At 37.7% G+C, this 17,191-nt stretch overlaps 1 protein-coding gene across 1 annotated transcript in view; it reads left to right on the plus strand.

Moving 5' to 3' along the window:
* LOC127577012 (rab11 family-interacting protein 2) overlaps positions 1–17,191 on the plus strand; it is a 55,476-nt gene that overhangs the window by 17,647 nt on the left and 20,638 nt on the right. The window contains 2 exon segments of the mRNA XM_052027871.1: positions 12,395–12,834; positions 16,614–17,076. Of these exon segments, the coding sequence (XP_051883831.1) occupies positions 12,395–12,834; positions 16,614–17,076 (903 nt within the window).

Raw genomic sequence — 17,191 nt, forward strand, 5'->3', positions numbered from 1 at the left:
GGGGGGCGGGTGGGAGTGTGAAGATTCAGTCTACTGAACGCCTTGTAGATCAAATATCTCTTCCCTCCTCTTCTTCCTGTTTCCTCTCTTTCTCTTCTCCCCCCACACCCCCCCCCAACCATCTCAAGAATCAATCTGATGTAAGCTTGCTATACTTGCTCCTTTGCAATTTTTCTTCTGTAAAAAGCTTGTTTTTTGTTCTTCAAACATAATTAACATTAACATGCATTTTTAATCCATTGCTGACTATCCTGAGAATGTGGCAGTGGGCATCATTCTCGATTTATGGCTGGTCTGTTTTGTTTTGCTACTTTTTAACCTGTAAGTTTTTTGGTGGTAGTTTGGGAGTGGGGTTGATGACTGTGATTGTGGTGCCTTTGGCACTTAGATGGAACTTCTTGGATTGATTGTGATTTCAACTATTTTAAAACACTACCTAACTGGGTTTTTGTATTATTGCAGCTGACTACAATGTATATACTGAAGAATTATTGGAAGGCTCAAATTGCAGGGGTATTATCTATAGTTGACATTTCTATCAACTTTTCTCTTCTGGCTCAGTGATCCACAAACCAGTTATTTTTTACAAAATAAAACTAAACACCATACCCAGAATTTCCTTTAGCAGAAGCAAGTTTTTAGTTTTCCAGTTAACAGGTGTTTTGTTTTCAAGTAAAAAAAAATGGAAATTTTTTGTTTATGGCAATATAGTTGGCTCCTGAGTTAGGCTGGGAAACCCGGAATAAGTATTTAACATTGCAAACAATATGGAAGGAAGAATTTTGGGATGCTGCTACTCTATGCTTCTACACTTTGCAACAGTCAGATCACATTGTATTGGCAGAAGTTTCAGAAACCGATCATTACCTTTTGGGGCAGAGGCAAAATCCTGGAAAACATGGAGTACTTTCTACATCTCAGGAGCCACCTCAGTGAAAGCAGACTTTGATAGTGACATTCACCATAACCTTGAATGCTCCATCACAGCCTTTGGGTAACTGAGAAAAGGGGTATTTGAATCAAGACTTTGGACCTGCCCCAAAACTCATTGTCTTATCAGTGATCACTGCCCTCAAGTGCTTCTGAGATCTGTACTAACAGCAGGCATTTTAAGGCAGTCAGAAAGTGCTAATCACCAAATTCACTGGAAGGACAAGTAAACCAATGTGAGTGTCCTCTCCGAGGCCAACATTCTCAGTATTGAGGCCCTAGTTGGGCAGACTTAACTGTTTCATATGACTGTTATCAGACTCCTGAAACAGCCATTCTCTTCCAAGCTCTGGCATGAGAAGAGATTATCAGGCAGACAGAGGAAAAAGTTAAATGAAGGAACATAATGCCCCCACTCATGCCTGCTCTAAGTGCTCAGGATGGTATTGAGAACCTTGAAGCCAAGTTTCAGAGGCATGGGAGCATTGCATAAGGACCTGCCCTATCTGTGATGCATCTGCAGTTCCCACATTGGCCTCATCAGCCACCTCTGAGCTCACAAAAGCAGAGTGGATGTATGTCGGCTTCCTTGCAGGGGGATGCCCAAGAAGAAGAGTAAACAATGAAAGTAGAAACTTGATAAAAGTGCATATACATGACTAAGGTATTGGTGGATAATATTACTAGTTTACTTAAAACCTAAGTGGTGTGTACAGCAGCAAATAAATACTATTTATGGTACAGGTTCCAATACTGCAGTCTTGTACGGCTTCAGTTTCTATTGCTGCATCATTTCCAATTGTGCCTTTAGTTTCCTCAACCAAAAGCTATTGGATTTTTCCCTAAACTCCTCTAACTCTCATCAATGAAGCTTGGTTATTAGCACTCCTGCCTCCAAGTTGAGGACAGAGATTAGTGCAAATTTCTTGGTTGATAATTAATACGGAGGGTGTGCCACAATGAGTAACTTGTTAAATCAAAGTCGTGTATGCTTAATGGACAGTAAACATCACTTGGCACTCTCCTTTTTGGGGGGGGGGGGGGGTTGGGGGGGGAAGGAGTGGGGTGCTTATCTTGGTATCCTGACTATTGTTTGTTCCTCAATTGACGTCGCATATTTTAAAAAAATCTGATTTATAAATGCTGTTTGTCAGGTCATGCAATCCACGTTTGTGTTACATCAGAATCCGGTTTATTATCAGTGACGTATGTCGTGAAATTTGTTGTTTTGCAGCAGTTATAAGTTACAAAAATATAGTGCAAAAGAGGAAGAGCGAGGTAGTGTTCATGGACTTCAGAAATCTGACAGGAGAAGCTGCTGTTCCTAAAACATTGGGTGTGGGTCTTCAGGCTCCTGTACCTCCTCCCCAATGGTAGTAATTATAATTACTGCACTGACAATACCTCAAAAGTACTTCTTTGGCTGTAAGACCTTTCTAATGTAATAAAAATGCAAACTTGGACACTGCTTAAATCTACCTTTTTGACGTAGTCTTTGGTCATTAAATGTTTCCTTACAGAATTTTTTTTTGATAATGCTTCTGTAAAGCATGCTGCAGTATTTTACTACATTAAAATGCTATAATGAATGAAAATAGTTATAAAACAAATGGATAACACCATGATGCTGCAGTTAGTTCGGCTATCATAGCACCAGCAACCCAGATTTGATTCTAACATTTGGTGTTGTCTATGTAGAGTTTGTGCATTTTGCCCATGACTGCATGGGTCTTGGATACTCTGGTTTCCTCCCTCGTTACAAAGACATGGTTAGGTTAATTGGCCATTGTAAGGGGCTAGTGGGAGAATTGGGGTTGTTAATGGACATAAGAGAATAGGTTACAGGGTAATAAGTTGGGGGGAGGGGATTGCTCAGCTAGCATAGACTCAATGGGCTGAATGGTGTATGTTGTGTGGAAATTTGAAATAACTGAAGCAAAAAAAGTCATATTTCTTTTTTCTTTCCAATACCTCGTCCTCACTCATTAGTTTTCCAGATTGAATGTTGAAGTCTTGTTGAGAACCATGCCTAGATGCACACAATGTGTGACATGGCATGTTGATTTTAGTTGATACAAGACATGTCATGTAGTGTTTCGAGCTGTATTTGTATATATTGATATATTTAGGAAGTGTGATCCCTTTTCATGACAATGTGATAGCAAGTCTCCAAGTTTGCATGCAATTTTGTTTACTCAATTCCATAATGCAAATATCCGACTCTGTGAATTCTTGATGTATTGAAATACCAATATCATTTTTTTGATCATAGAAATGACTTTGGACTTGAGTTTATTGCTTCTCGTCACATTCTCTGCTTGCATATTTGGATTTCTTGCTCGCTTCCAAGTGCCGACGACATTTTACAACCTACAACAGCAGTAGTAAAGTTTGCTTTTCCTGAATAAGAGCATTAGTGCACCATTTTGAAGAATTCATTGCTATATGCAAGCTCATTTTTAAATTAATTTGAACTAATTATAGTTGTATTGCAATCACTATAAAGTCAAAATGACGATCTTGTTCAAATCAGCATTTTTGGTTGTACACTTATGCTAGGTCTGCACAATATCACCACTACTTGAACAATATTTTGCCTTTTAGCTAAGTCTAAAAGTAGTTTCTCGGCTACATGCCCACTTGGGGTATGGTGACATGACTATTCCTATTCTTAAGACACATTCACAAGAAACATTTGTACAACAGGGAAACCACTATTTGGTCTTGCCAATCAGTGATGTTTATTCTGCATAATGGCAGCAGTTTGAAGAAAATAACAGGGATGTGAGGTTAAATCTTTGCTCTTTACTGTTACAAATAGATGAATGATAATTTGGCTCTGAGTTTTGCAGTTTTTATTAACCCATAATCGTTCCTTCATCTATCATTGTGACTACCATTTCCGTAAATCTCAGCAGGACTACTGCCCTCTGAAACAGATAGCAGACAGCCCAAACCCTTGCTGATAGGAAGTTTGTCTTCAACTCCAGCTCAGTTTGGAGTCAATGGACTAAGAAATTGAATCTCAGTAATGAACACTTTCTACAAAAGCGTAAATGCAAGTTAAATCTGCTACCCAAGAGTTCCCATGTTCTTTAAAATCTGCCTCATTGTCATTTGTTCCTGCCAGTACTGTCATCTTTAATGTGAAAGTCTAATTGAAATTTAAGCATATTTAACAATCTTTCTACTCTGCTCTGTATTTTACTTTGCAAAATAAAATTAATTTACTTTTATCCCATAAGATTCTCATTATGATGATAATGATCTTTGTAAACTAATTGATCCAGTCAATATGAACCATAGAAAAATACAGCACAATACAGTCCCTTCGGCCCACCATGTTGTGCCGACCTTTAAACCACGCCTAAGTCTATCTAACCCCTTCCTCCCACGTATCCCCCTATTTTAAATTCCTCCATATGCTTATCTAACAATCTCTTGAACTTGACCACCGTATCTGCCTCCACCACTACCCCAGGCAGTGCATTCCATGCACCAACCACTCTCTGGGTGAAAAACCTTCCTCTGATATCTCCCTTGAACTTCCCACCCGTTACTTTAAAGCCTCTTGTATTTGGGGGACAGTGACCGAATATAGTCAATGGAACATCTTCCATTGACTATATTTGTTGTCAAATGTTATGATTGGAGCAACAAAATGTTTTTGCAGACAAATAGATCAGCAAATCAAGTCTAGACTAGTTCCACTAATCTAGTGCTAAATAATTGCTTGTTCAATCTTTGTCACTGCATGTTGTGCAGCACGGTTTGTAGAAAGGAGACGGAAGAGTTAACCTGTGAGATTGTTCTTATTATCTAAACTACCATGCAATGAATGCCACCACATAAACAAAGTCAAACCATAGAAAAAGACTTGATCCTCAAATCATTGTGCCAGACAGGGAGCCAGCTGAGCAAATTTTAAAATAAACTTCAAATGAGTTAAGTTTAATACCATGACCATTACACAGAACCATGGATTATATGATCATAAATTTCCCTATTAAAGTTTCTCAATGATGGTGCTCCACATTCTGTAAACATAATGAAAATGAAAGCCTCCATTTTAAGTTTTTTATTAAAGTTTATTAAATTTTGCAATTCATTAATCCAAATTGCTTTATCCTATTTAACAGCTAATGTTCCATCAGTTATTTGAAAATTCTCTAATCGAAGGCAGTTCCTTCACCAGAAAATTTATATCATTAAAGGCTGTGTGTCGGACTTCCCTCAGAGATTAATAGTGATTCTAGCAGAGGTTGTTAAATTGGGTTTAAAAGAGAAAGGACCTTTACAATACAATATCGTAATATTGAAGTCAAATGGTCATTTGATTTTAAGATGGTGTTTCATCTTGCAATTTCACAATCACCTTTTAAATTTTGAGGAATCTCCCTGTCAGTATTATTCAAATAACTTTATTTGCAAGTTATTTAAACAGTTTGAATCCAAAATATTTAATATTCCCATTGCTGGCATCTCAATTGGCAGATAAATTGGCAAATTACAGGTTCCATTCCTGCTGCTGTCTGCAAGGAGTTCGTATGTTCTCCCCGTGTCTACGTAGGTTTCCTCTGGGTGCTCCAGTTTTCTCCCACATTCCAAAGACATAGGTTAGGAGCTGTGGGCATGCTATGTTGGCGCTGGAAGAGTGGCGGCATTTCTGGGCTGCCCCCAGCACGTTCTCAGTAACACAAAAAAATGTGTTTTGATGTACATGTGACTAATAAATATCTTCAAAAAAAAAGTTCTACTTCTCATCTAGAGCTCAAGATACAAGTTCATAAATAATCAAAAGAAGTTCTAAATTTGTGTAAATATTTTTGTGGCCTATTTCTCAAAACTAATGGCTTTCTATCAAATTGCATTAATTATTTTATAATGGTATCCAGGACAAAAGATCAGAATACTCATTAATATGACAGGCAGCATAATGGCAAACCCTCTTGTATTTTGACTTGCAGATTCCCGTGTCTGAACAATAATACTTGGTTGCAATGCAGAATTTAAAATTTAAATTGTTTTGGATTAAATAATCAGTGGTTGCTTGATTAGTTTGATTTTTCCTGTTAGACAATAATTTGAGCATAAACCAAACTGTTGGAAGGACTTTGTGTGCCAAGCAGCATCTGTGGAGGTATAAGGATGGTTGACATTTTCTGTTCAAGACCTAACATCAAGACCGGGTGCAAGGTAACTTTTTTTTTGCATTCAGTTTCCCTTGCTAACATTCTGAAAGTTTTCCTAATTGTTTCCACATTGTCTGTATGGACTTCAAGACATTTGATTAAGGACCGCCATGGTAGGCTGGACCAGAAGGTCCAGCACATGGGATCCAAGGTGTGCTGGCCAATTAGATCCAAAATTGGTGGTGATTAATTTGCAGAAGCTGAGAGGTTCCAGTTTATTACATCTTCTCCCCCTCCCCCCATCCCCTCACCTGGACTCACCTATCTCTTCCCCTCCTCCCCTTTCCAGTCCTGATGAAGGATCTCTGCCCAAAACGTTGACTGTTTATTTCCCTCTATAGATGCTGCCTGAGCTGCTGAGTTCCTTCAGCACCTTTTATGTGGTAATAAGAGGAAGCAGGTAATAAGAGCAAGAAAAAGGATGTTTTTCTGATTTTTTTTATTTGGAAGTCTTTGACCACAAGGATTGGTGCTGAGATTTTTGATGTTTGTGATTTTTATATTTCAATGATTTGGACATGAATATAGAAGGTATGATCAGTAGTCTTACAGGTGACATGAAAAGTTATGGTGTTGTGGATAGCAAGGAAAGTTGTCTGAGGCTACAGCAGGATATAGATCAGATGGAAGGTTGGATGGAGCATTTTGTAGATGGAATTTAATCCTGACAAGTGTGAGGTGATGCATTTTGGGAAGCCAAATAGGGGTAAGTGGTGGGCACTAAAGAATATTGATGAACAGAGACTTTTTTGGGGTCCACATCCACGCTTTCCTGAAAGTGGCAACACCGGTCGATAGGGTGGTGAAGAAGACACATGGCATACTTCCTGCATTGGATCAGTGCATAGAAAATAAGAATTGGAATGTTTAAGTTGCAACTCATTAGGCCACAGAGATACAGTGTAAAGTTCTAGAAGGATGTGATTACACTGGAGAGAGATTTAAAAAAAAAAATTGGTGAGTGTCAAAAGGGACACATCAAATTTCTTTAGCCTCCTGAGGAAGTGGAGATGCTGGTGAGCTTTCTTGGCCATGGCATTTACATTTTTGGACCAGGACAGGGTATTGGTGATGTTCACTCCTAGGAACTTGAAGCTCTCAACCCTCTAGATTTCAGTACTATTTATGTAAACAGGAGCATGTGCACCACCCTCATTCCTGAAGTCAATGACCAGCTCTTTTGGTTTGCTGACATTGAGGGAAAGATTGTTGTCAAGGCACCATGTCACTAAGCTCCCTATCTCCTTCCTGTACTTGGACTCATTGTTATTTGAGATACGGCCCACTACAGTGGTATCATCTGCAAACTTGTAGATGGAGTTAAAGAAAAATCTGGCCATGCGGTCATGAGTGTATAGGGAGTAGATTAGGTGGCTGAGGATCCAGCTTTGTAGGGCATCAGTGTTGAGAATAATTGTGGAGGTGTTGCTGCCTATACTTGCTGATTGTGCCCTGTTGGTCAGGAAATCGAGGATTCAGTTGCAAAGGGAGGTGCTGAGTCTGAGTTTGATGACTGATTTTCTTGCAATTATAGTATTGAAGGCAGAGCTGTAGTCAATAAACAATAGTCTAACATAGGTGTCTTTTACTGTCCAGATGCTTCAGAGATGGGTGTAGGGCCAGGGAGATGGCGTTCCTTGGAGTGAAGAAGGCTGAGGGGTGACTTAATAGAAGTATACGAGTTTATGAGAGGCATCGATAGTCCAAAACTAGTCAAAAACAAGAGGATGTAGGTTTGTGAAAGGAAGGAGTTTTAAAGAGGATCTGAGGGTCTTTTTACACAGTGATTGATATCAAGGACACACTACCAGAGGACACTTAAATAGGCAAAGCATTGAAGGATATGGCCCTATTGCAGACAAGTGGGACTAGTGTTGATAGGCAAAAAAGTTGGCATGGATATGGCAGGCTGAAGGGCTCATTTCTGTGTTAAATGACTCTGATGTGACGATTTATGCTTGCTGTACCTGCATTCTAATCTCGTGTGAATTATGCACAAGGATACCATGATCCCTCTGCATCTCGGAGCTCTGCAATCTATCATCATTTTGATAATAAGCTTTTATATAGTTTCCTTACAAATTTGGCAATTTCACATTTACCCACATTATATTCCACTTGCTGTATGTTTACCCACTCATTTAACCTATCCCTTTGTTACCATGTTATATTCTTTGCACTAGAGACAGGAAAAAGTGACAACCATGTCTTATTTGGAAGACAAATTCCATAGTTTGAAATCCATTTTTAGAAATTTGTGCATGAAAAATGTTGACTGCATCACAATACAACTGAAGGGTGGCAGCAGCATCTGATGAACCAACATTTCAATGGACAGGAAACCAAAGTCCCATCTTGCCCCCTCAGGCAGGCCTAAAGGATCCTGGCACTATCTCAAAGAAGAGCAGAGTTTTATCCCCAGAGTTCCGACTCGTATTAACCCTCAAATCAGTGTTTCTGGAAAGGATATTAGGCAATTATCACACATTTCTACTTGCTGTGCATACTTTGGCTGTTGTGTTTTCTACATTGTGTTAGTGATAACTCTTAAAAGTTCCTTGTTGACACTATAAAGAGATGTGAAAGTTATGTTATTGCTAGTCATTTTTAGACAGTATACTACTTGCAAAACAATGAAATTCCACTGGGATCAAAATTATTGCACATTGGGAAAACAAAATTCCTGTGAGCCACATTGATGTATTTGATTTTTAAATGAAATCTGCTGTTGGGTCAAAAATATTTAAGACTGATTTTACTAGGCCATTTTCATGTTAAACGTGTTTATTTCATACTACAAAGAAAAGTTCATTATTATCACTGCATGAGCTTGGATTTCCTGATTTGCGACACTTATTCAACTTTTTTTAATTCACATAAGCAAACTTCTTAAGTAAAGGTTAATGAAGGTAGTTTCACCATTCCCTCACTCCTGCATGCCAACACTTCAATTTAACCATTGCTCTTCTAGAAAACTTTCAGGTGAGGGCAGGGTAAAATGGTTAACTTTTTTTCTTCCTTATAACTTTTTATAACGGCACAGAGGAGGGTATTCATCCCAATAGGTTTATGCTGGTCCTGGGGGAGCAATCCCATTTCCCCCTCAGTTCCCTGTCATGCCCATCAGCCCTTCAGCTCGATCCTTTTTGTCATTAACCCACATTAATTGGCTACTGTAAATTACCTCTTAACCTACCAGCACACTTTTTGGGAGGTGGAAGAAACTGGAGCAGCCAGGGGAAACCCATGCATTTACTGAGAGAGCATGCAAATACCACATAGACAGCAACCCAAAGTTGTGATCAAACCCAAGTCCTTGCAGCTGAGGAGTCGGCAACATTAATTGCTTTGCTGCCATTGCTACCTTCCAGGGACCTAGATGAGCAAGGTATAAAGGTTTTAAGTAATGCTCAATGTAGTTGTATTTTATACCCAGAGCTGGTCATGTTATTGGGATTTGGGCCTTTTTTTTGAAAAAAAAGTTGTCCCAAAGAAAGAGTTTGGAACGTGATAAATTGCAGAATACAGGAATTCCTGTTTCTGAGACTTTCTTGTTTGCTTGCTCCCTCTCCTTTCTGGTTGCAGTATTGGAAAAGTACTGGTTGCCATTACATGGGCTTTTAAGCTGACGCAAAACTTTATGTAAAATCATCAACCAAATAGGATCTTGCCTATTTGAATTTTATTTGAGCTCTTTTCTTGGCAGGGTAGATAACTTGTGTAACTATATTTAAAGGATTATTTATATAATTAGCTGGTCAACATGCCTTTAATTTAAAAAATCTCCAATATAATGTAGATTCTGAAGTATTTTTGAATTTGATCCATATGCATGAGGAATTGAATTAATACTTGAATAAAGCTGATAGAAATAGTTTATTCTATGTAAAGAGGATTCAGTTCAGTTTTTAGCTGTCTTTCTGTTGCCTACTGACAGCATTCTCAATACTGTATTTAAAGACTTCCCATCCATTGGATAACTGCTCACAGCAGTGAACTGGTGCAAAAGCTGTTTCTATTGATTTAAAGCACGCTTTGCAAGTGATTGCCAATTGTGCTAATGGACGTTCTTGCAAAATAGCACTTATGTAAACTTGTAACCAGTTCCAAAAAAAATTACCTCAACATTATGAAACAACAGGATGACCTTGATAACGTCTTACTTCCTCCTTTGTCCGTAGCAAAAAATATACAGGTTGTTGATTTGTAGTTGTGGCTCTTTCCAAGCTGTTTCTTCTCAAAAGATATAATATAAAGCTGGATGCAAGTGAACAAACAGGAAGGGTAAATGAAAATTAAAAAAACGGCAGATGCTTGAAATCCGAAATAATATAAACAGCAGCGTCAATGAAAATAGAAACAGTTAAGTGTTTCTGGTCCAGGATCCTTCCTCAACCAAAGTAAGTCAGCTAATTCAGCAGTTGTTCTTGTTTTGAAGAGAATCTCTGCCATTATCCAAAACATTCTTCCACTGCTTGTGCCTGTAGTAATTACAGTTTCCTATGTATGCTGAGAGATTTTTAAGCCACTTCTGAATATCCCTGAATTTAGTGCCTTGGCCATCCTGTGAATTACAGTTGTCTTCAAGTGGCAACCAAGCCTCAGGCAGCAGATCATATGGCCTGCTGACAGACTTGTGTCAAAGGTCTTTTTAACTATTTATAAAAGTGTCCAATAATGAGACATTTAAAAACAACTGAAATTTCAATTAAGTTACATGAATTTATTTTTAATTTTTTAATTAATATCTTAAATAATATGAAGAAAAAAATGGTTATTCTTTCAATCTAGGTTGGCACTCTATTGAAATGGATGGAATTGTATCTAGCCCCTTAGCTCAACGTGATCAAGCTCCACCCCTGAATTCAATATGGAAAGAAATTTATTATGGTGTTAAAAGTTCATGATAATTACTTCCTCAAGTTCATGAACTTGGCATGCATCCCATTATTCTGAAATTGTCCATCTCCAAATAGACACTGGAACCAAAAGCAATATTATTGCAAAGGAAATTGAGCTGTCGGTCTTCATATGGATTTCACTGTATTATGGGAATCTTAATAAACATATTGGTTATGTAAAGGACCAGGGTATTATAATACAGAAGATAAAACCTCTTTCTATTGAGAGGTCTTTGACTTGAAACTACTTTTTCACTCCACAGATGCAGCTTGGCCTGCTGAGTATTTGTGCAATTTTCTGTTTTTATTTCTGTTTTCTAGGATCTACAGTATTCTGGTTTTGGATAATAGAGGAGGTAGCTTGTACATGTTTGATATACCAAATGTGATTTTAAAATAAAATAATAATTACTCAAGCATAAGCTTGAATATCAAAGACAATGCCTTTGGTTGGCTGCTAAAAAAATTCTGTATATCAGTCATTATAATCTGAAAATAGATTTTGTTTCAGTTTCCTTTCTTGCTGGATGAATTTTAGTATAGTAGAAATACTGTTTGCACCTGTTAGGTGCGGGTCGAACTGGAGACTTTGACGTTAGATGACTAAAAGTTAAATGATAAACAATAAGACAGAAGTTCTTAAGCCAGTAAGCTTTTAAAAATTTAAGGTTCATACTTTTATGAATAAAGCTGGATATGTTATAAGCTGTACCAACCAGAATCTGACGGCTTGCATATTGCGTTTTCATTCTTTCACTCATTACTCTCCCTGACGTCATTATTTTGTGAAATAATTAAAAGTTCTTAACAGGTCCTTCATCTGAAACAAACATTTCCTTTGTTTTTTTTTCTTACTTACAATGTTCATTATAGGGTTCTAGTAACATTTATCCTCTCATGCATAAAGTGAATGTGTTCCTTTTTATGGCATTTGTTCCCAGATTGGGGGTTGGAATATATGAGGGTGTAGTAATATTTAGGTAACTTTTTATTAGCAAGTTCAGAAAAAAGTGTAAAAATAAATATAATCTCAATATGTGAGTTGTCCCAGCCATGGGGCTGTCGGCAGTCCATGGAATCCCTGGGACCTTGTTGGTTCCTCAAGAGAAGTAGCCCATGACAACATGTGTATGGAGGGGAAGTACATATTTTACTGTGAGCTAGAGGAGCTTTAATTCACTGCTATAAGGAATGCATGTTACTTATTTGGATCTAACGTGTTGATCTGCCCACAGTCATTGCACTTTTAGAAGTTATGTTTGCACCTTCTTTAAAATTGCTGTAGAAATTATTTTACTTGCAGGGTTGAGTTGATATTTTCTATTTGCGTCAAATCTATCCATGGTAACAGGCTCTGTGTTCTTTATTTAGATGGTTCAAGTTAAAGTCCAAACCAGGAAAGAAATCAAAAGAAAGAGGAGCAATCCAAGTTTGCATCCAGTTTATGCGAAATAACATGACTGCAAGTATGTTTGATCTTTCGATGAAAGACAAAACAAGATCCCCTTTTGCCAAACTGAAGGACAAAATGAAAGGAAGAAAAAGTGATAGCATGTTCTCTGATCATTCATCTGCAATCATTCCAAGTACTACTACTGCTAACCCTGATCAAGAAGCATTGGAAATGGATAAACAGCTAAAGTCAAAGCCAAAGAAAAACTTCCTATTGGGACCTCAAAGACTATCATCTGCTCAGTCAATGTCAGATTTACCTGGTTCCCATCCATCACTGGAAAAAATTAAATCCAATACCATAGGCCACGTGGTGTACAAACCTCCTTCAGGAACAGTTTATGCAAGAGAAGAAAAGGGTAAGTTTGTTCACCAAATACAAAGATTTTGATTAAGTATAAACTTTTTAATTAAAAATAAAAGCTTCCTGAAGTGGCCAGTTTTTTTTTTACATTTAACTTTTATGAAATTTTATTTAGACTGGTACTGTGGTAATAAGTAAAATAATAACTATTTTTAGCAAAACCTGCAATATCATGAAATATGTTATGAGCAGTTTTAGTTTAATTAAACTGATTAAAACAAAAGTTATTTTGGCCACAATCTGTAGAAAGCAGCTCCTGATGCAGCCACTGTATCTTACAAAGTAAGTATGAAGGTAGACTAAAGATGATTTTGGATTTGATGTTATTGGATATTATTAATCCAGTTGGTGCAGACACTCAGCTGGTTTATACACCTATTGACTTGAGAGCATGGAAACCAAACTAATTTCTGCTTATTTGTAAAAGTGGATTCATTGAAAAGAAATAGATGCTGAACTAAAGAAAGGTTAGTAAATTGATCGAGAGATTAGTCAAATAAGTGGATTTTATAAAAGACCTTAAGGAAAACGGTGGTGGAGGGGGTTTAGAGAAGGATTCCAGATCATGGAATCCAAGCAGGTGGTGATGTACTGACTAATGATGACAAGAAGTAGTGGATATGAGCACTAACATGGAATCGGGAATGGCAAGTTAGTGATGTATAGTTGTAGTACCAGGGGAATTTGTAAATGAGATTCACTGGGACCACTGAAGGGATTTAAACATTAGTGGAGATTTTTTTTAATTGGTGACTTTGTGGCCCAAAGACATTTAAGGTCAGCAAAGAAAAATATGGCAGATGAAGAGGTTTCAATTTTATGATGGGAGGTGGATAGTAAATTTTGCATTTGAAGTTCACAGAGCAACAAGAGCATTGGAATGATTTTTATCTAGAGATAAGAGTCATTGACATATTGGTTAAATTTTAAGGACCAAGATTCCAAGGGCTAAATGAAAGGAAAGATCACACAAACTAGGATTATATTCTGTTGAATTTAAGTCAAGGATCATGTAATCAAAATGTCCAAGGAGGAAAGAGAGTTTATGTGATAGTGAATCAATTTCTGTTGGCTGTGGAATCTAGAATTAAGCTACAAATCAGAAATGAGCTTTCTAGAGAAGTTTGGAAGGATTTCTACATGCAAAGGATGATGGAAGGTTGAAACTCTTTTCTATAAACAGCTGATACAGGTCAGTTACTTTTACATTTGAGATCCATGAATTTTTAAGCAGAGCTATTTAAAGGTAAAATCTGGACTAACACTCCACTGAAGTCCTGGGAGAATACTGTGCTAAAGAATGTGACATCTTGGATTGGACACTAAACCAAGACCCTGTCTTCTCTATCAGGTGGATCACATTGACACTGTTACAAGGAAATACTATGCAGTAATTCATTCATCTTCACGAATTATCTGGTCATCTCCTACAATACCACAACTGGTTGATTGTACTTCGATTGGGGAAAAATGCTTTGGAGCATCCTGAAAGAGAATAAAAGGAACCTTAACATTAAAAAATGCTTGAGTTTACAGTTTTTTTTATAAATCACTTTTATGATTTTATTAAATCGTGGGGGGTGAGGAGAGGGTGGGCAGGGGTTAAAAGGCCTGATCCTTTATGTATATTGCTCAGGTACTTGATGTTGTGATATAAACAGAAGGCCTTGACGGTGAAGAAGTTGTAGATTGAGAATACTGTACTTGGACAGCAGAATAGATATTGATGTTACAAACAGTATTTCAACTTGAATTCACAGCCTAATAGTTGTAGTGAGACCAGAGAAGCTCATCTGGGATCTAAAGATGGCATCTTCCCTGTTTCCCATTTTTAGCTAGGGAAATCACTGAAGAGAATGTTGGGCAAATGGTCTACCCGTACACACATAGTTGACAGATAAGTAGGTTAGTGCTGAATGTTCCCAATGTATTTTTAAATAACTTAATCATTTTGGGGGGAATTTTGGTGTTGCTGGCTAGACCAGCAATATTGTCCATTCCTAACTGCTTTCAAAAAGGTGGTGAGCTGCCTTTTTGAACTACTGCAGTCCTTCTAGTGAAGATGCACCCATAGTGTTATTGGGTAGGGAGTTCCAGGATTTGGACCCAGTGATAAAGAAGGAATGGTGATTTATTTCCAAATCAGGATGGTGTGCAACTTGGAGGGAAAGATACAGAGAATGGCATTCCATTTGTCTGAAACCTTTTACTCAGTGGTAGAGAGTACAGGTTTGGGAAGTGCTGGTAGAATATGCTGGCCTATTAGAGTCGTAGAGTATTACAGCATGGAAGCAGGCCCTTCAGCTCAGCTTGTCCATGGTGCCCACCAAGCTAGTTGCACATGTTTTTCCTATATCCCTTTTAAGCCCCTCCAATCCATGTACTTATCCAAATGTTTTTTTTGGATTAAATGGAGCACTTTTTTTTTAATTAAATGGAGCACTTTTTTTTTGTAGATGCAGCCACTGCATTGGTGGTGAGGGGATGTGTTTATGATGGTAATATCAACGAATACCAAAGGTACATTGTTAGCTTCTCTCTTTCCTCAGCTCTTTAGTGGTACAAATGTTACTTGCCACTTCTCAGCCCACGTCTGAATGTTGATTAGGTCTTGCTGGATGAGATTTGAATAAGGAGGGGAGAGAAACTGGATCAAATACAATTTAAGTTGAATCTTGCAGTAATGTGACTAGCTGTTATCGGAGGGTAGGGTTTTGTTTGCCATTCCAAAACTTCCTGGTACAGTCACAAAGAAATTCAAAAGTACAACTTATCAAAACTTGCTGGCCTTCCTTTGCTAGGAGCTATCCACAACTGACTGATTCAGACCAGCACTCTCCAAGGTACAAAATTACACGATGACAAACGCACTGACGATATGAGCAGCTGCTGCAAAGCTCGATACAGAAAGGTCACAGTTTTAAGCCATCTTACTTTTGGACAGAGGGGCTGAAACCTGTATAAAAGCCCATTGGACTTGTCGCTCACGAAATGTATGTGAAAGAGAAATTAACATCATTCTATTTGCCTACAAGATTTACATTTTTATGCTGTCAATAGTGACACGTGACTGTATTGTAGTATATTTACAAATTTTATTAATGCTTTTGAGGGGCACAAAAGAGTTATTGAAATAATTTAATAATGAACCTATCCTTCACTCATTTAATCCCCTGGGCTTTCCATATGCCATGAATGGCCTCCTAGAGATTGGCTGCCAAGCCTCCATAGCATCCACGAGGAACTATAGAGATGATTCGCTATCTATTTTCAAAAAAAAACAATGCTTGCTGCCTCCTTTGTATGGAGGGACTTCTAATCTTTATTTCACAGTCACCTGTATGCTTTTAAAGTTTAGAGCAACAACTTGACACAGGCAACTGCAGCACGACACTCTGTCATGCAGGTATTAAATCTCCATTATGGTGTGGTACAATGACTTGCTTTGAGTCTGCCTTGTATTCTACATTGTACAAGGGAACTGGTTCATAAATTCTTACCAACAAGTAAATGTTCTGTATTTGAAAGTGTTGAAACAAATCTTGTTCTCCTCTGACCTGTCAAATAAATCGGATTTAAGATCTTTAATGTTTAAAATCAGATGCACTGTATTTAAAAACTTGTTCATTTAGATTTTTTTTGTAAAATTTTATTCTAGGGTTCCCAGTTTAAAAGGTGCTTTTTCCAGCTGCTTTGTTTTTCTGATATGCATTTTAAATCAAATGTAGATTTGATATTCACAATTTTTTTTCCTTCTAATTCAAAACATTGCAGGGAGTGACTACCTTCCAAAATCACCCCACAGACGATCACAAAGCATGGACACCTCCAAGATTGATCAATTTGACCTAGTGTCTGCCCCAAAGAATGGAGCTGATCCAACAAAGTCGCCACAAAAGGCCGCAACATTGCCAAGAAGTAGAAATCCTTTTGATAGTACCAGTGACTCATGGGAGATCAGAGACACAAGTTTAGATACCAAATATGCAGCAAATTACAGACTGTCTGATGTTAAGAAAGAGGCCAAGAAAGATAAAGAGAAAGAGAAAATTAGTCTTTTTGCACGTGTGACTGGCAAGAAAGATGTCAAAAAGCCTGAAAAGATTACCAACATGAAGTCAGAAAGTTTCAGTGATGCCAAACCAGTAAATCCCTTTTCTGGAAATTTTCACAGCAGTTTTGAAATTGATTCCAAAAATCCATTCTTCACAGATTTGAAAGCAGATGGTATGTCCAGGTAAGTAACCTTTTCTTAAAATATTTTTGCAGTGTCATTCATTGATCAATCTACATAATTATTATTATGTTGCTATAATACTTCAGTTTGTGGCAGTTCTAATAAAGTTCAGTAA

The sequence above is a fragment of the Pristis pectinata genome, chromosome 12 (assembly GCF_009764475.1).
Source record: "Pristis pectinata isolate sPriPec2 chromosome 12, sPriPec2.1.pri, whole genome shotgun sequence".
NCBI lineage: Eukaryota > Metazoa > Chordata > Chondrichthyes > Rhinopristiformes > Pristidae > Pristis > Pristis pectinata.